The sequence below is a fragment of the Anolis carolinensis genome, chromosome 1 (genome assembly GCF_035594765.1).
Source record: "Anolis carolinensis isolate JA03-04 chromosome 1, rAnoCar3.1.pri, whole genome shotgun sequence".
NCBI lineage: Eukaryota > Metazoa > Chordata > Lepidosauria > Squamata > Dactyloidae > Anolis > Anolis carolinensis.
Window position 1 is genome coordinate 276771391 of NC_085841.1, and position 21800 is coordinate 276793190.

Sequence of the window (21800 nt, forward strand, 5' to 3'; positions counted from 1 at the left end):
AGGATTTTCAGATGAGTGACAATTTAAAACAAAATATTGTCAGTTGGCTACAGACTTTGATGGAAATCTCACCGGACGATATAGAACGATCGCATTGGGCTTATAGAGGTAGAAAAAAACCCAGAGACATTTTGATCCGTTTTTCAAGGGAGGCAACGAAGGAAAAGGTGTATAATCAGCTTCGGAAAATAAAAGACCTTACCTTGGCAGGTAAAAAGGTCTGGCCTCTCCTGGATCTTTCATCAGAGACACTGGATAAAAGAGCACAGATGAAAGAAATTACAAAAGTCCTGGAGGGGAAGAACCAGCGATATACTTGGGCTTTTCCTGCCACCCTGATCGTCTATAGAGATGGTAAATTATATAAAGCTACTGATTTGGCTAGTGGAAAGACCATGCTTAGACTTCTGAGATTTTGTACAGAAGGGGGAGTATCGGATGAGACGGAGGAGTCAGATAATGAAGAGGTCCATAGAAGCTTCAAAAGAAAGAAGGGGAGTAAGAAGGCCAAGGACACTCTTCAGGCAGCTGGACAGATAAGATCAACAGAGCTGGAAGCTGCAGACAGAGGCGGGCAAATAGAATCATGCTCGACTCAGAGTATATCTGTTATTGGAGACTTGATGAATAGGGAAGGAGAGCATGGTCAAGATTTACAAGAGACTATAGACTTAAGAAATTTGAAGCAAATGGACTTAGACCAAATACGAACTTTGGAAAAACAATTGAGAGAACTAAAAAAGCAAAAGCTGAAAGAGGAAACAAGGAGAATGGAAACAAGATCCAAGATGTAAAAAACCACTTTGATAAACTGGGTTAAAATAATTTGCAGGTGTGGGAACTGGCGAAGGGCAATGCAGCCGCCAAGTGGAGTCTGGGAAGGGAAGAGAATAGAACTCTTTCGAGTCCTTCTCTGATGGGAGAAGGGAAAGGACTGGACTCTGAGGGGAAAGGGGCACAATGGGGATCCAGGGAGGGGGGCAAAAAGGGGGAGAGGAGAAGAAAAGAAACTGAAGAGACAAGGGGGAGAGATAAAAATGGAATTATACAAAACAAATGGGTGATTTAACTATATTGGCACTGAATATAAATGGAATGGCAGATCTTAAGATTTATAGGATGTTGAAAATGGCAAAGGAATGTAGGATAAATGTGATAATGTTATCGGAAACTCATAAAAAGAGGGGGAGGGATAAATTGATTAAAGATAAAACATGGAATAGAATTTATGAATCTCGAGGGACAGGGAACTCACGAGGGGTAGCAATTCTAATCAATGAAAATGTTCCATTTCAGGAGCTTGATGTTCAAAGAGATAGGGAAGGAAGAACAGTTTTTGTGAAAGGCAAGATAAATCAGGTTAAAATAACATTAGCTGTGATATATGCACCGAACAGAAACACAAAACAGTATATATTGAATACTAAAAAGAAGCTGGATAATTATGCGGAAGGGACATTGATTTGGGCAGGCGATTTCAATTTGGACTTAACTAAAAAAAATAAAAAAGCAATAAATGTAAATAAGCTTAATATGGTGGATGCACACGCAAATCAAAGTATTAGGGATACTTTTTATTCAGCAAGACACAATAAATTTAGCTGTATAGATTATATCTTACTAAATAAAGCAAGCAAAGCCCAAATAAAGAAGGTAGAAAGGAAACCAATATTTTTGTCAGACCACAGTCCTCTGATTGCAACCTTGGGATTGAGTAATGAGATTAGTCAAAGAATTTGGAGATATAATTCGGTGGTAACAGAAAAAGATGAATATAAATTGAAGCTTCAGGAGGAGATAAAAGAATATTATAGAATAAATGATAATGGAGAGTTATCTAAAACTGTGGTGTGGGACTCATTTAAAAGTGTATTAAGAGGTCAGTGTTTTAGTATTGAGTCCTACATAAGGAAAAGTTGGAGAGAGAAAAGAGAAAAATGTATAAAAGAAATTGAATCAATACAAGAACAATTGAGAATAACGAGGAGAAGAAATATAAATAGTATATTAAGGCAGAAAAAGAAAGAATTGGAATTAATGGATGAGGTGCAATGGAACAAAATGAGACAGAGTGTGAGGCAACGAATTAATGGATGGGGTACAAAATCAATGAAACAAATGGTGAGATATTTAAAGAGGAGAAAGGAAAAGTCATGTATAACAAAACTTAAAGATAAAAATGGATTGGTGAAAGATGGAAGAAAGGAACTCGAAGAAATAATGAGAGATTTTTACAGGGAGTTGTACCAAAAAGAACAGGTGAATAATGAAGAAATAAAAATTGGGAATAAAGTAAATGAGGAGGATAAAATTATGCTAAATGATGAAATAACACAGGAAGAAGTAATTCAGGTAATTAAAGGACTGAAACAATATAAGGCACCTGGTATAGATGGATATACAGCAGAATTTTATAAGACCTTTATGCATGAGTTGGTACCATATATGGCTGAAATGTTTAATGAGGTATATATGAGAGGTATTGTCCCGGAAACATGGAAACTTTCTGAAATTATTCCAGTTCTGAAGCCAGATAGACAACCGGAGCTCCCAGAATCATATCGTCCGATCAGTTTAGTAAACCAAGATTATAAGATATTCATGAAAATCATAGCAAATAGATTGGAAATTATTCTACCAAAGATTATAGGAGAAGACCAATATGGATTTGTTAAAGGGCGGAGTATCAGTGAACCAATAAGAAATGTTGTTAATGTGATTTGTCATGCGACAAAAACAAAAAGAAAATTGTCAATTCTAAAGTTAGATGTGTATAAAGCTTTCGACAAAGTAAACCATGAATATCTGTATAGATTATGTAAAGAACTAAATTTGGGGAATAATTTCTGTGAAATGATTAAAAATGTATATAGGGAGAATACGGCTTGTATTAGAGTGAATGGACAAAGAACGGAAAACATTCAAATTGAGAACGGGACCAAACAAGGTTGTCCATTATCCCCAATGTTATTTGCTCTGGTAATAGAACCCCTAGCATATAAAATAAGGATGGATGAAACATGGGAAGGGTATAAGATTGGGAGGAAGGAGGAGTTGAGATTGAACCTGTATGCGGACGATGCAATAATTTTAACACAGAGACCAAGGGAAATGATTAAATCAATGAAAATAATATTGAGGGAGTTTAAAAAAGTATCAGGGCTATCAGTAAATATGGAGAAATCAGAGATATTATTTATTAATACGCCACCGAAGGAACAATTAGAGATAAGGAAGGAATCAGGTTTAAAATTGGGTATTAAAAAGATGAAGTATTTGGGAATTTGGATATTTAAGACACTTGATAAAATAATAGATGGAAATTATAGAATGGCATGGAAGAGAATGTTAAAACAAATGAGTAGGTGGAAGAATAAAAATTTGAGACAGATGTCTAGGATAAGGGCATTGAAAATATTGATAATTCCAAAAATGATGTATTTATTTCAGGCTCTCCCAGGAATTCCTCCCATGGCAAAATTAAAGGAATGGGATAGGAAACTAAATTATTGGGTTGAAGGAGGGAAAAGACCAAGAGTAAGGAAAAAATTGATAATTGCAAAAGAAATGAAAGGGGGATGGGGCTGTCCATGCCTAGAGCTATATAGTGATGCCTTCCAAATTGAAAGAGCAATAGAATTACAAGTGACAAATAAAAAATGGGTGAGATTTGAAAAGGAAATGAATGGAGTTAATTGTGAAGAAATAATCTTTAGAAAATGGGATAAGAGAAATATAGATAAATTAATAGGACCAATGAAAGGAACAATGCAAGTGTGGAAGAAATGGCAAGGGAGAATAAGTAGCTTAAAATCTAAAATGTCAACAGTATGGATAATCAATAAGGATAAGGAATCAAATATGAATAGAAATATTCAAACATTGAAGGAAAAAGGAATAGAGAGACTAGAACAACTATATGACAGAGAGGGAACGGTAAGAGAAAATAAAATTAAACAATGGCTTGGAGAAGAAAATTGGTTACAGATAAGAGCAATCTGTGCATATTGCAAAATAAAAGAAAATATTAATATGGTTAAGAGAGAAGATAACGCCTTTGAAAAGATAATAAGAGAAAAGGGGGAAGGAAAGAAGGCACAGGCCAGCAAAATATATACAATGCTCATAGAGGCTGATGGATGTATAATACGGGATCTGAAAAGTATGTGGGAAACGGAGCTGCAAATCACAGAACAAGAGATGAGAAATGTGGTAGAGACAATAGGGATGAAAAGGAATACCAGAGTACGAGAAATGAGGAGGAAAATATTGCACAAATGGTATCGTACACCCTGCCAATTAGCATACTACTATAAAAAGGGGAGTAGTCACTGCTGGCATGGATGTCATCAGAAAGGGCGGTTTATGCACATGATGTGGGAATGTGAACATGTACAATATTTTTGGCAGACTATACAAAATGAGTCAAATCAAATACTAGGAAATGAGTGGGTCATAACAAAGGAAATAGCGGTATTAGGGAAAAGAGAGGAAATGGGAAATAAAAGGGAAATAAAAGAAGCAATAATTGAATGTGCACAAGCAGTAATAGTATTAGGGTGGAAAGATAAATCAAAATGGACAGTAAATAAATGGTACCAATATATGGTGGAGCAAATGGAATTTGAAATTATGAATGTGAAACTAAATGTTGTAAAAACTAATGAAAATAGAACAAGAGAAATGGAAGAAAGATGGACAATGGTAAAGAACTATATCATGAATCAATCTGGAGATCAAGCCATAAGAAATAAGATACAAATGTTATATAGTATATAGGTTGGAAATGGATTAAGATAAAGATATAAAAATTGTCTCATAAAGAAATGAATATGTAAAAAGAAAACAATCCTCGTGTTGGTGGTGGGAATTGTAAATGTTTTGTATGTCTACGGTATGTATTTTTTGTGTTTTAAAAAATAAAAATTTATTAAAAAAAAAAAAAAAAAAAAAAAAAAAAAAAAAAAAGATAGGTACGGGTCAGTTAGAGGGGAGAATAGGGGGGGTGTGGCGACTTCCTGTCTTAATGCTTCTCTCTTCCTACTCTTCTGTCGTTTTTGCCTTCACTTGTTTACAGTCTCTTTATTTCTTTAAATAATCCTCCAAACAGGACCAGTCCGTCTCTTTTGTTTTTCTGCCATCCTTCTTCTTTAATAGGAAGGTTAATTTGTCCATATCTTTTATATCAGTCACTTTGTCAACCCACCAGTCTTTCATCAATGGTTTCTCGGATTTCCAGTACTTGGCGATTACCATTCTTGCTGCTGTGATGAAAAAGGTGAAAAGTTTATCTGTATTAGAATCCACATTATCCTGATGGTCATATAGCCCTAGCAGGAGAAGCTCGGGTTTAAGTTCGAATTGTGTTCCTAAAATTTTATTGCATTCCTCTAATATCATTTCCCAATACTTTTTGACTTTCTTGCAACTCCACCACATATGTATGTATGAACCTATTTGTTCTCTACACCTCCAGCAGCTTGCATTAACATTTTTATACATTTGTCCTAATTTTTTTGGTGTGAGATACCACCTATGTATGGTTTTCAACCAATTTTCCTTCAGATCTGTGGAATAGGTGTATTTCATTTTAACTCGCCAAATTGATTCCCATTCCTGTATTAAAATAGATCTTCCTATGTTTCTAGCCCACTGGACCATAGAATTGGTAATTATCTCTGATTCTGTCATCCAGCTCAGTAGTTTGTTATATAATATGGAAATATTTTTTTTTTCCTATTTGAAGGAGTTTTTCCCAAAACCCTTGCTCCATATCGAATCCTATAATTAGATCTTTTTTGTAGGCTTCTTTTAGTTGGATATAGTGATACCATGTTATATTCTTATTTATCCTTTGGATTTCCTCCAACTCTTTTAGTTTCGGTGCTCCCACATTCCCTGTTTCAACCAACAAAATTTCTTTGTATGTAGGCCATTTTAACCAGCCCAGTAGCCTTCTGTGGTTGGCTTCTAATGGTGACAACCAAATCGGAGTTCTGGAGTGAAAGTATTTTTTATATTTTTCCCAAGTTCTGAACAGGGCTGACCTAATGTAGTGATTTCCAAATTGTTTTTCAATTTTTGACTTTTTGTACCAGAGGTACCCATGCCGCCCTCTCCTTAGGTCATGACCTTCCAAAATTAATAATTTTTTTTCTCCAATTTAATCCAGTCTTTAATCCAATACAAAGCACTAGCTTTGTGGTATAATCTCAAGTCAGGGACACCAAATCCTCCTGTATTTTTTGTGGATATCATTGTGGTATACTTTATTCTGGGTCTTTTATTTTTCCATATAAATTTCATTATTTCCTTCTGCCAATCTTTGAATAGTTTGGGTTTCCTAATAATCGGGATATTTTGGAATAGGTACATTAATCTGGGAAGAATATTCATTTTGATTGCTGCTATTCTTCCCATTAATGAGAGATTCAAGCTAGTCCATTTCTTTAAGTCTTGCTGGATTTCAGACCATTTAAGTGTATAGTTTAGGTCTAATAGTTGATTATTTTTGGCTGAGATCCAAATACCCAAGTATTTGATTTTAGATGGAATTTCTAGTCCTGAAGTGTCTTTCAATTCCTTTTGTTTTTCCTTGGACATATTTTTAGTGAGAATCATCGTTTTCTTTTTGTTAATCTTAAATCCTGCTACCCTCCCAAATTCCCCAATTTTGTCGAACCAATTATGTATATTCTGTTTTGGATATTCAATAATACATATAACATCGTCGGCAAAAGCCCTGTATTTATAATGTATATTATGTATGTATTTATGTATTTATGTATGTATATTGTATGTATTTATGTATTTATGTGTGTATATTGATCGCTTTAAGGAGTAATTCTAGCGCAAAAATAAATATTAAAGGGGATAGCGGGCATCCCTGTCTCGTACCTTTTTCAATTCTGAATTTCTCTGTTACATCCCCATTTATTATGATCCTAGCCCATTGGTCGCTGTAGATGCTATTGATCCCGTTCTGGAATTGCAGGCCCATATCTAATTCCTGAAACATTAATTTGAAAAACTGCCAATTTAAATTATCAAAAGCCTTTTCGGCATCTAATGCTAAAAATCCTACTTCTTTTTGAATGTTTTGGTCATAGTATTCAATTGCATCAATTATTGTGCGTACGTTATCTTTAATATTTCTTGATGGCAAAAACCCTGTTTGTTCTTCACTTATCCAGTCCGATAAAAATTCATTTAATCTGTTTGCTAAAATTTTGGTAAAGATTTTATAGTCCGAATTTAATAGCGATATGGGTCTGAAGTTCCTAACATCCGTTAAATCTGATCCCTCTTTCGGGATCATTGTAATCCTTGCTTCTTTCCATGAATCCGGGACAACTCCTTTTTGTAAGGCTATATTCATTAATTTTCGTAAATATCTAATTACTTCACTATGTTCCAATTTATAAAATCCTCCTGTAAAGCCATCAGGCCCTGGAGCTTTGTTGCTTTCTAATTTTCTGATTACTTTGGGGATTTCTTCTTCTGAAATTTCTTTATTGAGTTTTAATCTTTGTTCCTCTGATGTCTTTTCTAGTTTCTGTTTACCTAGATACTCCATCACTCTTTCGGGGTTAATACCTTCATCCTTATACAAATTTTCATAGAAAAACTTGAATGCTTCCTTTATCTCTTTCTCTATGGTTGTTATTCTATCTTGTATTCTAATTTTCGTTATTTGTTGATTTTGTTTCTTCTTTCTTATTAGTCGAGCTAGCCACCTCCCTGGTTTGTTTGCGTTTTCGAAAGAGTTTTGCTTAACCCATTTTAATTGTCTAGCCATGTTCTCTATTTCCAGGCTCTTTTTTTGTTTTTTTAGAAGTTCTAAGCTTCTTACTAATTTTTTATTTCTAGGCTTATTTTTCAGTTCTTTTTCCCTCCTCATTATTTCTCTTTTCAGATTTTCCTCCTCTGCTTCTCTCTTTTTCTTTTTCCCAGAGTTGAGTTGAATCAAAAAACCCCTTGCTACCGCCTTGTAAGCATCCCAGACAATTTGCGGGCTGGTCTCCCCATTATCATTGAACCTGAAATACTCGGTCGTCATCTCGTTAATCTTACTTATATCCTCTTCTTGTCTCAATAAATTTTCATTTAGTCTCCAATATTTTGTAGTCAGTTCTTTATTAATCTGCATACTAATTGGGCAGTGGTCTGATGCCTCCCTGGGAAGGATTTGTATGTTGTTAATCTTAGGCAGAATTGATTTTGAGACCCAGATCATATCAATTCTAGCCCAGGTTTGATGTCTACTAGAATAATGTGTATAATCTGCTTCTTCTGGGTTGCATTCTCTCCACGCATCCACCAAATCATATTCTTCTTTTAATAGAAGAAGGTTTTTTGGAAGGGCCCCTGATATTTTTTTTTTTGTTTTTTGTTTTGTTTTATCTTTGTGTATGTCCAAGACCCCATTAAAATCTCCAAATAAAACTATTTGATCACATTCAACTTTCTCAATATTTTCTCTTAATGCTTTAACAAATTTCGTCTTCGGGCCATTAGGCATATAAACATTACATAGAAGGATTTTTCCAAGTATAGAATCTATCATTACTGCGATCATTCTACCTTCCGTATCTTTAAATTGTTCAGCCGCATTGAGTTTTGGGTCCACATAAATTACTACCCCTCTTTTTTTTTTCCTTGTCAGCTGATATAAATTCCATCCCTAAAGTTTCGTTCTTTAACAAATAGCTATATTTTTGGGAAATGTGCGTCTCCTGCAGGGCTATTATGCTACATCTTTCCTTTTTTAGTTTATTGAATATTACTTTCCTCTTAATGGGAGAATTTAACCCATTGACATTGTTTGAAAAGCATTTAAGTGATAGACTGACATTACTCATCTTTGAGGTTTCCTTCATCCTCCTCGATCCTGTCTTCTTCTTCCGATGACTCTTCCTCCAAATCCTCATTCAGGTCTAGGGTCCCAGCCAGGTCTAGTTGAGCAACTGTTAACTCCTCCTCTCTAGGTGAGGCGAATCTCCTTTTCTTTGAGTTTCTGGGAAATTTCCCTCCTCCCGATTGTTGAGGTGATGTTTCTTTATTTATGTCTCTTTTAATTATTTTATAAAAGTCTTTTGCCTCTTCCTCTGATGTAACCCAAATTCTTTCACCTTTATATGTTGCCATCAAACCTTCATATCTGTCCCACCTATATCTTATTTGGAGTCTTTTCAATTCATCGGTTAGAAAGAAGTATTTCCTCCGCCTTTTAAGTACCACTTTTGGAAACTCTTTTAGAATGATCACCCTCCTTTCCTTGTAGGTGACTGGATTCGAGGCACTTTTCCTCGGGACCTCGTCCCGAGTACTTTTTTTCAAAAAGTGGACTATTATGTCTTTAATTGCTTTATTTTTCCTGGTATAACTATTTTGGATTCGATATACCCTATCGATTTGTCCGCATGCCTCCTGTTCAGTACATTGCAGTATTCTTGATGTTAGCTGCGTGATCACCCATCCTGTGTTTTCATCAGCCTCTTCCTGTACGTTCCTATATCTTAATTGGAACTCCATTGTTTGGTGTTCCATTTTTTCCTGTACTTTTTCAAGTATTTTGTTTTTTTCCTCCAGGTTATCGATTCTCATTTGTAGTTTGGAATTCATCTTGTCCAGCTTTCTATTCTCTATTTTAAGTTCATTTATATTATTTGAGTTTTTGGTAGTTTCCTTTTTAATCGAGCCTAGCTCTTCACGCAACTCTTTCTTTAGGTTTAACATTTCCTCTTGTAGCATTTTTTGTTGGGAGTCCTGTTTTGCTGCTATGGATTGCAGTTCTTTTTGGAGTATATCCTGTTTCTCAGAGATCTTATGGATCTCCCGTAAAATGTCTTTCCAACAATTGTCCTCTGGGAGGGACGATCTTCTAGTATTAAACTTGTAGTCCTTCATTTCTCTTGAATCTTTGTCTGATCTCGGTTTGATACTGGACATCTTGATAATTGTTCAGTATTGCCGGCCACTACTTCAAATTAGTTAATAGGTATATTGATCTCAATCTGAAGAAAGAAAAAAAAAGGACGGAGGCCCATCCTATCTGCAAATTGAATCAATTATGAAATTAATTACATCAATACGTTCGCTAAATATGTATTTCTAAATCAAATAAAATCCAAAAAAGAAAAAGTTAATTCAAATGGTTGCCAAGGATTTAGCAACTTCTTTAGATGGTTTCTTTTTGTTTTTTGTTTCAATTAATTATATCCTTCCCGAATTGTTCATTGTTTGCCTCCGTTCAGGGAAGAAGAAAAAAAAAGGGGGGGGGGGGGGTTGGATAGTCCCAGGAATGTTCTTGCAGCTCCTTGGATCCTTACAACCTCTCCGATTTCCTCTTCCTTCCAGCCTTGTTTTCTTTCCAGCCCTCTTTTCTCTTTCTTAAAAAAAAAAGGAAAAAGAAAAAAAAATCTCCAGAGTTGAGGGTTAGAGTGGCTCACTGCGCTCCGTTGTTCTTCCTGCCCTTGTCCTTCCTTTCCCTCTTGAATCTGTGCTTGCACTTTCTTTCATCCGTCAGCAGAGGGCAGTAACACTCTCTGCTATGGCTAGCCTCTCTGTGCTTGCACTTTCTTTCATCCGTCAGCAGAGGGCAGTAACACTCTCTGCTATGGCTAGCCTCTCTGTGCTTGCACTTTCTTTCATCCGTCAGCAGAGGTCAGTAACACTCTCTGCTATGGCTAGCCTCTCTGTGCTTGCACTTTCTTTCATCCGTCAGCAGAGGGCAGTAACACTCTCTGCTATGGCTAGCCTCTCTGATCCAGCTGCCACAGTTCCTTCCTGCCCGCCTCTTTATTTTTACAGCTATCTACGTCCGGGCTACCATATCTTCTGGTGGTGACTCAGTTCTGCCGCTTCACCAGAGTTCTGGGCTCCACCTTTTTAGTGGGCGTTCTCTTTTCGTTGTTTTGGAAGAAGAGGATTAGGATAGACTAAACAGTATGGCGCTCAAGGTCGGAGACCCTTTGTTCCTCTTTTCTTTTCTTTATACCCCGTCTGTTTGCAGTTGAATCTATCCCAATTCCCAGATCTTCTTCACTAATTTAACTGCGTTTTCTTCTCCCGCTGCCTCTCCAAATGACTTTCTTTCAGTGTCTCTTGCCAGCCTATAGCCGGCCTTTAGGTAGTTCTTTCCCCCTTATCTTCAATATAGTTAAGGATAGCACTCACAGTTCTCTTAGTCGCTTTTGTCGAACTGGCTTTTGTTCTTTCCTCCTGAGGGTATTAGGTCTTCCCCTCCTTCTTCGTCTTTATTGCCTTGGCGTGGCAGTAGCTAGCAGCTCGTGCAGACTATAGCCTGCTTCCCGTTGCCGATCCGCCAGCCCAGCTGTGCCTCAAACCCTCTGCCTCTCACCCTTGAGGGGTGAGGGGCGCTGGGGTTTCTAAGGCTGCTGTTGCTGTAGCGTCTCTCCCCAACTCATACCGCGAGGAGAGAGGGAGCAAACGTGCTCTACCAGATCGCAGCAGCGGTTGACCGACTCAGAGCCTCAGTCGGACCTGCCTGCCGCCATCACCAGCCAACCGGAAGTCCCATACTGGGTATATCTTCTGATTTCCATAGTTGTGCCAGCACTATTCTCGCAGCTCTGGTGAGATAAAATATTAGTCTGTCTATGTTTTTATCTATCTGTTCGTCAATAATCCCTAATAAAAAACTTTCTGGTTTAAATTCAATTTTTTTGTACAATTTTTGTCATCATTTTATGTATTTCTTGCGAAAAATTCTTTATCTTCTTACACTCCCACCACATATGTAGAAAGGTGCCTGTGTGCTTACCACATTTCCAACATGTTCCCTGGGTTTTCCCTCTGCTAATTTTAGCTAGCTTATTTGGTGTCAAGTACCACATGTGGAATATCTTGTATGTTTGATGGGTTTTGATCAACATTCATAAAAGAATACTTCTGTTTCTCTCTTTTCCTAAAATGTATTTTGGTCAATAGATATCAGAAAACCCCTTTCTTTTATTAAGATATGCATCCACTGACATGTAGAGAAACTGTGATTTGCCTGTTGCTTTATCATCAACTGTTTTAGCTACTCAATAACAGACCACCTACATTGCAGCATTATAGCAGTTTAACATCACTTTAACTAACATAGCTCTGCCTTATCGAATCTTGGTATTTGTAGTTTGATGTGGCGCTTGAGCGCTCTCTCACAGAGAAGCCCGGGCTGTGGTGCAGGCTGATAAAGCAGTCAGCTGCAACAGATCACTCTGACCGGGAGGTCATGAGTTCGAGGCCGGCTCAGAGCTGCGTTTGTCTCTGTCTTTGTTCTATGTTGAGGCATTGAATGTTTGCCTTGTATGTGTGATGTGATCTGCCCTGAGTCCCCTTCGGGGTGAGAAGGGCGGAATATAAATACTGTAAATAAATAAATAAGAATAACTAATTAAAAACCTGAAAATCCCAGAATCCCAGAATGAGCCATGACAATTAAATGGTGGTGTCAAACTACTATAATTCTGTAGTGTAGATACAGCCTAATATTCTTCCAGGAATGTTCCATTTGCCAAGAGCCACAGGAAACACCCAAGCAGTCTCTAGATGCATGCCAAAGATATTGAACTCCAATCCATCTTCCTCATTGTGTCCAGTTGACAGGGTGCTCAAGGGAAAACATCCACTTTTTCAGACATGACACTGGAAGGGAGGCTGTAATCTGTATTGATGCCATGTTTCATGCATGCTAAATGAATCCTGCAACTCAACCTCATCCAGGTTCGCCAGATGAAAAAAGGATAGAGAGAAGGATGGCGTGTAGAAGAGTGGGGCTTATCAGATGTTGCTTGAAAAATGTTTATCAAATTTTAAAAGCTTATTTACTTTACTTCCAATGTGAATACCTTCAATGCTCACTTACAAAGCTCATCTATATATTTTTCTTCATTTCTTGATTCATAGTGATCATCCTTCCCAAGGTCAAAACAGGAATGAAGGCACTGATGTGGTGGTGCACTTTCATGGTCCTTAGATCTTTATTTCCTCTTTAGAAACCTTTCTCTTCTGGGTACCATGGTTGGCATCCTGTTGGTTAGTTGGTTAGTTAGAGTAGACCCATTTAATCAATGGTTGAATGGTGAGCATTTGAATGGAAATAAATCTTATTGATTGAATGGGTTTACTATAGTCTTAAGAATAATCTTTAAGCAATGGGCTGGTTGCATATGCATCTGGTAGAAGCCATCCCACTACATTTGGTGAGTTGTCTTCCAATAAAACTAGCTCAAAATATATAATTTTACCCCTTATTGCATTTCACATTAAAATATTATCTCTCTGTTAATGCACAATGGACATTACATCTGTAGATGTAATAAGGAGAAGGAAGTCATGAATGGCAACTCTGTACTCCCCAAATGTTTACTTTTTAGTCATCAAGGTAATTTGTCTAAGGTTTATAAATGTGTCATCACTGATGGAGCATTACCATTGCCTTTATCGACTGAAATTGCTAATGCATGACTAAAATTACAGCAAGGTCCCTATTGATGAGGACAAATGGCTTGGAATGTGCCTAGCCTACACAGTGAAAAACTACTTAAACATTCACATTAAATGAAAAGTCCATGAAAAGCTGTGGCTAAGTACAAAGCATTGATTTCTTGTGTGTGGTTTCCCCCCCTCTCTAGACAAAAAGATCTCTCAGAAGAAACAGAAAGTTGGAAAAGGAAAACAAGCAACTAGTTAAGCAAGAGGAACTAAAAAGACTTCATAAAGCACAGGTAATTTTATGTTCCTCTTCTAAAACAAATGGCTTAGTCTTGATCAAATATACTGAGCGTCAGATGTTTGCTAAAGCCGATGCTTTTTCCCTCGATAGGTGGGAGGAACCAAAACATGATTGATGGGAAGTCATTCAAAGCTTTATGTATTCCTTCCTTACAGGTGTTTCATTCAGGATCATTCCAGACATGGATTCCTTCATCTAAATGCAATTTTATGTTTTTCTAACCCTAGGGACATAGCAAACCACCTTATATTGTATCTAATCAGTGGGCTGTCTAGTCCCATATTGTCAGTGGCTCTTTTGGGTTTCTGATAGGATTCTTTCTTAGCCAACAGATCACTGGTATTATCTGATAATCCCTTATCAAAATATTAATGAAACCTGATTCTGTTTAGCTCTTGAAATCAGATCAAGTCAATGTCTTCATCACACTGTACATTCCTTTATGCTGTTGTAGTTCTTTGACTATAGAGCAGGCATGGGCAAACTTCGGCCCTCCAGGTGCTTTGGTCTCCAATTCCCATAATTCCTAACAGCCAGCAGGCTATTAGAAATTGTGGGAATTGGAAGTCCAAAACACCTGGAGGGCCAATGTTTGCCCATGCCTGCTCTATAGGATCTAAATAATTATCACAGCCATACAAACAACCCAACAATGCTTCTCCAGATGTATTTAGTGCAATCTATAGCCTAAGAGCACCAGATCTGATCTTGCAAGCTAAGCAACTTGAGACCAACAACAAATACCAGATGCTGTAGGCTGTATTTCAGAGGAAGGTACTCAAAAAAGCACCCCTGAGTATCCCTTGCCCTATGAAATTCAGGCAATTTGAAGGTACACATGCACTTACAAACATACAAAACCATTTATAACTCACCATATAATTTCTTGGTGTTCCTTTTCCTCTCAGAATCATGTTCAGATATACCAAATAGAACCATTTAGAAAATGAATTTGTCTATCTTTGAGTGCACCCATTTTCATTAGGCGATTATGGACCTCATCAGGCGGGGCTTGGGAAGTGTCCCAGGACACCTCTCAGCCAGTCCAGTGATGGATGGGCACGCTGCCCATCCCATGACGTCACTGGACTTATAGTGGAGGCCCCGCCCACAATCGGAGTGGAAGTGCTATATGACTCTTCCCCCCCAACGCTGGGACCTGCCCATGTAATGCTGGGAGACGCTTCCTCCATCACACGGGGGAAGCGTCACTGTGAGACAGCAGCACACAGAGCTATGCATTCGCCTTGATACCCCTCTGTTTCTTAGTTGAAGCAGAACACTTCACCTGGCTCATGTGATAAGCCCGTTTGTGGGGAGAATATGGAGGGCTCATTGCTTCATGCTCGAAGACATATTGTGTATGCCCAAGATCCTGGGCTTAACTTCAAATATCTTCAAAATGAAGATATTGAAATGAAGAAGTTCCCTGGGTACTTTTTATGCTACACAATTATAGGGGTATAATTCCACTATAACTGCCATTATTTCATCTTAGGGAATTCTAGGATTTCCATTTTAGGGGTCTTAAGAATTCTTAGCTAGAGAGCTCCAATACCTCAGGAGACTCCAAACTCCGGGAATCCATAGGATGTTCTTAGTGATATAATTATATAGCAGCATAGTTGTGCAGGATGAAAGAGCCCCTGGCAGGCTCCCTCATCAGAATCACTTTTTAAAAATGCAAGAACTCTGTCCTGGTACTTTGTGGGAGTCGCTATTCCTCTGAGATGATAGTGCTCCACTAGATGGACTAATTTGGCCATTTCATAAATTCACAAATTTTGGAAAAAGTGTTTTATTTAGACAGTAATTCACACAATGCCTTCAGCAGTGAATTAGAGGAATTATACTTCCCAAAGAGGAATATTTCAGATCTCTAGCAAATGTATTTGTTTAATAAATTGATATTAATCTGTCTAGGCAATCCAGAGGTTGCTGGAAGAAGTGGACGAGAAGCAAAGAGCTCTGGAGATACATGGTGTTCGAATAGAGAAGGAACTACGGGGAGAAACAGGTAAAGAATGTAAAATCTGTGAATATCTGAAGAGTAAGTTTGTTTTCTGAAGTTGTTAAACTGGTTTTTGGAAATTTTACTGAATAAACTTTATGTTGAGACCACAAAGTCTGGCATGCTATCCCCAGGCTTTTTCATACTCTCCAACATTTCACAGATAAAAACTGGGACCTATGTGTAGGCAAGCAACATCAGAGTATGGTCAAAATGCTAAAAGTTGTTAATGTGGAAGATTATACATTTTTCTTAAGTTGCTTTAATTGCTGCAAAGTGAGTTCAAAGTGTTACAGTAGTTTGGACTCAGTGAATTCGGTGTGGTAGGGGAGAGGAGGGAGTATAGCCTTGACTATCCCTATAGATTCAGGCAAAAGGCTCTCCTAGTTTTTGTATATTTGATAACATTTGCCATCTTGGCCACAGTCTGATGTTGCTTGGTCCCATTTGTCCTGGCTCTTGTCCTGGTGAAACTTTAGAGTGTATGCAAAACAGTTTGATGGCCCCAAATTGTGGCCAAAGTAGTTGGAGGGTGAACTCAAAGGAGAAAGAAAATGGAAAGGACTCCATGGCAAAGGCTGAAGGCATTCCTGCATGGAAGTAACATATATAAAATCATTATATATTTGTATGCCTTTGAGTTTTTAAAGCGTATGCTCTATTTTTTGGCAAAGGTTTACTAAGATGTTGTGTCCTTACTGACTTGGCTGTGTTTGCAAAGACTGTAGCTCTTTGTTCCTTATCATTGGTCCTGTAATTCTTCATATTAAGGATAGCTATTCTCTCTGTTTATTGATTGGTAAACAGCTACAGATGCTGGTGTTCTAGAGGGAAAATTATTACTACTCTTCTGTAAGTCTGATATGCAGGTTTTTTCAGAGATCATGCAAACCATCCCTAAAATATTTAATGTGGGAAGCTTGCTTAAAGCAATATTTATGCTACTAATGTATAAATCCAGCTGTTCCATTCACTCACGCCCTTTTTAAAAAGTAATGTGCATTATTGCTTAATGAATGCCCAGTTCTTATTAGGTTAAGCTGTACTTAAGCAGGGCTGTGCTTATGGAGTTCAAGTGATTTAATAGGTATTATTACGGTAATTAGAAAATCATCACAGTTAACCAATATTATTGAACTGCAAAGGTTCTGAATAACCAAATTTAGAGACAGGCCTGCAAGTAGTAGCTGTCCATGACATTAATGTAACTCCCCTCTAATAATTGTGTGAGTGCAGAATGAAAGGCACTTTTGTTAGTGGGACTTATTCATTAGTGATTCGGATGAATAAGGAAAGAGCACAGGAGGGGTGGTGAAACAAAACGCTCCAAAGGCAATGAGCAAAATGTGTTTCTGGGGATTTCAGAGCTGGAGCAAGACTTATATATGCATTCTAGGAACAAGGGATCATCTCAGGGTTGTAAAGGGTCTACAAACTTGAATAATGTTACATTTATTTTCTGTTATGTCCCTCTTTAAAAAATTCAGAACAGCTTACATTGTATCTCAGCATAGACATACCTTTTAAGTCCACACTTCATGCACAGATTTTTCTCTCTCTCTCTTTCTGTGTATGGATGGAGAGAGGGAGACAGATAGCCAAACAAATAAACAGATAGCATGTCTGACAAGTTTGTTCTGAATCCCCGAAGCAAGCAGTTAACCCCTAATAATGCATATTTCTTAGAATGATTAACAAACAGAACTGTATACATAAAATAACAAAATGTTGCCAAAATCTGCCTTCTTCACTTGCTGTTCAGTTCTTTAAAATCAGTCATTTGGAATTGAGAACATTTGGAAGACTTTTAGACATGATAATATATGGGGATTTTTTCATATATTCAGGAAGATAGCAAGATCCTTATCAGATACATTGTTTAATTATATGCAAATGTATTCTGTGGTAATGGTAAAATGAACACATACAGTAGAATGACTTCTACTTCTGCTGCTACTTCCACTCTGTTCAATTGTGGCAGTTTGATATTTTAACTGTCATGGCTCAGTAATGAGGAATTCTGGGACATGTCATTTGGTGAGGTATTTAGACTTCTTTGTCAAAGGGTTCTGGTGTACATTATCCTAAACTACAACACCAGAGTTCTCTATCAAATAATTCCAAGTACCTTGTCAAAGTACATATCTCTGGATTTCATTGGCTGTACTATAGCAGTTAAAGTGGAATCAAACCATTGTAAGTGTGCAGTGTGGATATGTGCCAGGGAAACATCCACAGCATCCCATAGTAAACATATACAGCAGATCCATAAAAGGAGCTAAATGATCCAGTTCTTCTGGTTTTCTTTTGGCATAAAGGCAAAGTTAGGGAATGTACCATATGCTTCTCCAACAAGCAGAACCAATACAATACACCCAGAGGGTCATGCATTCAGTTTATCTTCTTTAAAACAACACAGTTCTTGGTTTAGATGTAAAAGGGCCTCTTGTTCAATTTCAGCCATTCTAGTTAAGGGATCTCAAGTCATAAGACTGAGCAAGACCTCTGCCTATCATTCTCTAAGAGGACTGGGGAATGAAGTGGGAACACCTCCAAAAGCTGTGGCTGAATGGAACATAATCTGCTACCTTATATCTTACATTAGAACAAATCTATTTGGTTTGGATCCAGTTTACCTACAGGATCGCCTTCTCTGATACAATTTGTCCCAAACACCGAGGTCCTCTGGGGGACCCTTACTCCAACCAGCCAGAACCCGACTGGCAACCATCACCCAGAGGACCTTTTCATTGGCCACCCCAAGACTGTGGAATGACCTGCCAGAAAATCTATCTCTTCCAGCAGACCCACCCAGCCAGTTTTATCTATGAATTTTAAACTTGCTTCTTGTGTTGAAGCTTTGCTCTGTGTATTTTATTATGCATTTTGTAGAAATATGTTTTAATATGTGTATTTTATAGAATGTTATAGCAAATGATGTGTTTTTAGTGATGTAACCCACCTTGAGCCACGAGGGGAGTTGGGTAAGACATTTAAAAAATATATTATTACCAAAATGGAGAATAATTATTGGTGTATCTTAATATCAGATGCATCAAAACTGTCAAACACAACTTTTTAATCTATCCTTTAACCTAGATTTCTATTTGATGTTTGACTACTGCAAAATATTCAACAGATTACAAGTGCATTCTTAACTCATTTGGGATTTTTTTTAGAGGAAGAAACTTTAGCAAACACTACTTTGGTCTCAGCATGGTGTAATTTTTATGCTTGTGGGGAAGATAACTCAGTCTTGCAAATACATATATATATTTAATATCTTAAACAGATTCAAGCACACAAGATGAAACTCAGCTGCTACATGAATGGTTTGAGCTGGTATTGGAGAAGAATAAATTAATGTGCTATGAATCAGAACTGTTGCTCATGTAAGTAGGAACTCACAGCTAGCCATTAGTGACAAAATGTCAGAAATGGGGGAATACGTTCATGTTCCAGGCAGAGAATTTTCTTCCTGGTGCATGCAGATGTCCATTACTAAACTAAATGTTTGTGTTATGCCTTGCATAGCATATCACCATTAGTGTAACAGAGACACAGGGTGTTGTTTCTTCTTATGCTATTGTCCTTTGCAACTGAATGTGTTTTTTGCAAATGCATTCAAATCCCACAATCTGTTTTAAATATATATTTTCAAAGGATCCCAATGTACTATAGTAACAGAAAATACATTCACCTGTGATGAATCCTGATGAATCCTTAGACACTTAATCTGCTGTAGAGAAAAAGATGGTAATGCTGGTCGAGCATAAAAAATAGACACACGCACAGCCCTGATTTGCAATTTGCTGCAAAATGTTGAAAAACAAAGGGGTGTGCAAATGTTTAAATTTATGAGGGGGTAGAAATGGTTTAGCTCCTCCTCTATAATACAGTTTCAGCTTTAGTGTACTTCAAAATAATATGGATCATGCTTATGATAAATCATAAGAACAGCGCCACAGATTTGAGCTGAAAGTTATATCTGAAGGTGAATAGTGAATTGGAGGAGCATTATTTGAAAGTGCTGTACTATTCTGAACTTCCTGGGTGAAAGACCACTCAGGACTGTCTGTATCCTCTCTGCAGGAGAAACAAGATCTAGATATAACAGAAGTAAAAAAGTAATAATGTTATTTGCAGTTTATTATACTGATAGCTCATTTTGTTCAATAATTCCCTTGTTGAGAGAGGCTACCAAGAGAATGGACCAGAAGAACTTAACAGTACAATGCTATTTTTTTTACTGCACTAGAAATATTGGCCTGTACACATAGATATTTGCTTACTAATTTTGTTACCAGGTGGTCTCCAAATCAGTAGAACAGGGAAGATGTAAGAAGTCCTGTGAAGCCCAAAACAAACATTCGGATGTCAAAACTAATTTCAGTTGTCAACTGCCTGTTCGCTGTAGATTAATTTTATAGTTTGTTTTTGGAAGGGACAAAGTAGATAGCCTGGAAACCTTGAGATAGTATTTGTTAGCTCTGTGGTCCATTTTACATGTCATGGTTTAAGAGGTATATATAAATGTTTATATCTTTGTCATCGTTGTCACACACACACAAAGACACTCAATATATTAATAACACATGCATGTTGATAATAGTCATAATTATGGGGTTATAAATACACCAGTGTGATTCTAGACATCGAAGTACATTCAGCAGACAACACATTCACTTTCATTTATTTTATATCTGTGTTCCAGCCTTTCTCCAATGTGCAACATTAACAGATCTCTCTTTAAGTTCACAACAATCCTGCAATTGTTCTTCATGTATGTTACCTCTTTTGGCACATCACTTCATGCCAAAAGAGCACATTACTTCGTGCTGTACATTTTTTGGTGGAAGGTGGCATAAATGGTAATGGGGTTGATTTGAGCATATGGATCTAATTTCCCTGGACATTAATCTTGTTGAAAAAGATAGTACTCTTGACATCACAATTTATCTCATACAAATGGGGATGCTGAGGACTGATCAGTTGTCACAGCCAAGTCTTTGTTATTATTTTGCTCAGAGCCAAAGAGCTGGAATTAGAAGATCATCAAAACTGACTGAAAAAGAGCTGAAACAGAAAAATGGCAATTAGTGGTAAGCAATATACTGGTTGTTTTATAGACTATGACACAAGAAATTTGAAAATTAAATCTATTAGACTTTAAAAGTACTTTATAATTGATAATATTTGAGCATATTACAGAGAAATGCATTGTACAATGAATAATTTGGTGAAGTCCCCACCAGAGAAACCCAAGTTGGTTTGCTTTGTTTTAAAGTCCACTCAGTTTAAAAATAAAGTTTGATGCTTTGTTGCATTATCTGCGAGAATTTAAACAGACCAGAAAATGATGTTAGGAGCATGAGAATCATTACTATTGAATTACACCACACTGCAGACAGTTGCATAAGATATTTTGAAAATGCTTTCACAACTTCATGTGCAACTGTTTGAGTTATGCAACAAAAATGTACTAGAAACAATCCTTGTATAGACTCTGGAAATATACAGCCACTAATACAGGAGCGAGAATGATGTAGACTTCCAGATTATGTTACACTGTAACTGTGCCGTCGCGCCTGGGGCTGTACTCTTAGTGAAAGAGGCATGGACGTGACATCTTTCCCCAGGGGATTGCTTCTTGCCCTCCTTTAGGGAAACTGGAACTCCCAAGGACCAAAACTCTGTAGATAACTCAAAAACTGGGTTTATTGTTCACAAAGGGGGTAAAAGAAAATATACATTACAGTCTTTGGTTGTTTAAGTCCATGAAGCTTGTCCAGATCCCTCTTTCTCTGGCTGTGAATGCCGGAGCAAACTCAGCCTCAGTCCAATGACCTATAACTGAAGACAAGAGTCTTCCTCTGTTGCCAAAGGACTGATGTGAAGGCGCTTGAGACTCCTCAACGTTGTTCAGGTTGGCCCTGAACATGAAGTGTGAGTCCCAAGGGTAAGAACCTCAGAATTGGTGCTGAGAGGTAACTTTTGAAGGGCTTTCAGAGCCAAGCCTCTCTTTCACGTCCATCCGATAGAGTG

At 37.4% G+C, this 21800-nt stretch overlaps 1 protein-coding gene across 1 annotated transcript in view; it reads left to right on the plus strand.

Moving 5' to 3' along the window:
- The window catches only part of mical2 (microtubule associated monooxygenase, calponin and LIM domain containing 2), a 200815-nt gene that overhangs the window by 167925 nt on the left and 11090 nt on the right, over positions 1-21800 (plus strand). Inside the window, exons 32-35 of the mRNA XM_062967705.1 lie at positions 13644-13736; positions 15668-15761; positions 19048-19147; positions 20784-20857. Of these exons, the coding sequence (XP_062823775.1) occupies positions 13644-13736; positions 15668-15761; positions 19048-19147; positions 20784-20820 (324 nt within the window). The 3' untranslated portion in view covers positions 20821-20857. The remainder of the gene's footprint in view (positions 1-13643; positions 13737-15667; positions 15762-19047; positions 19148-20783; positions 20858-21800) is intronic.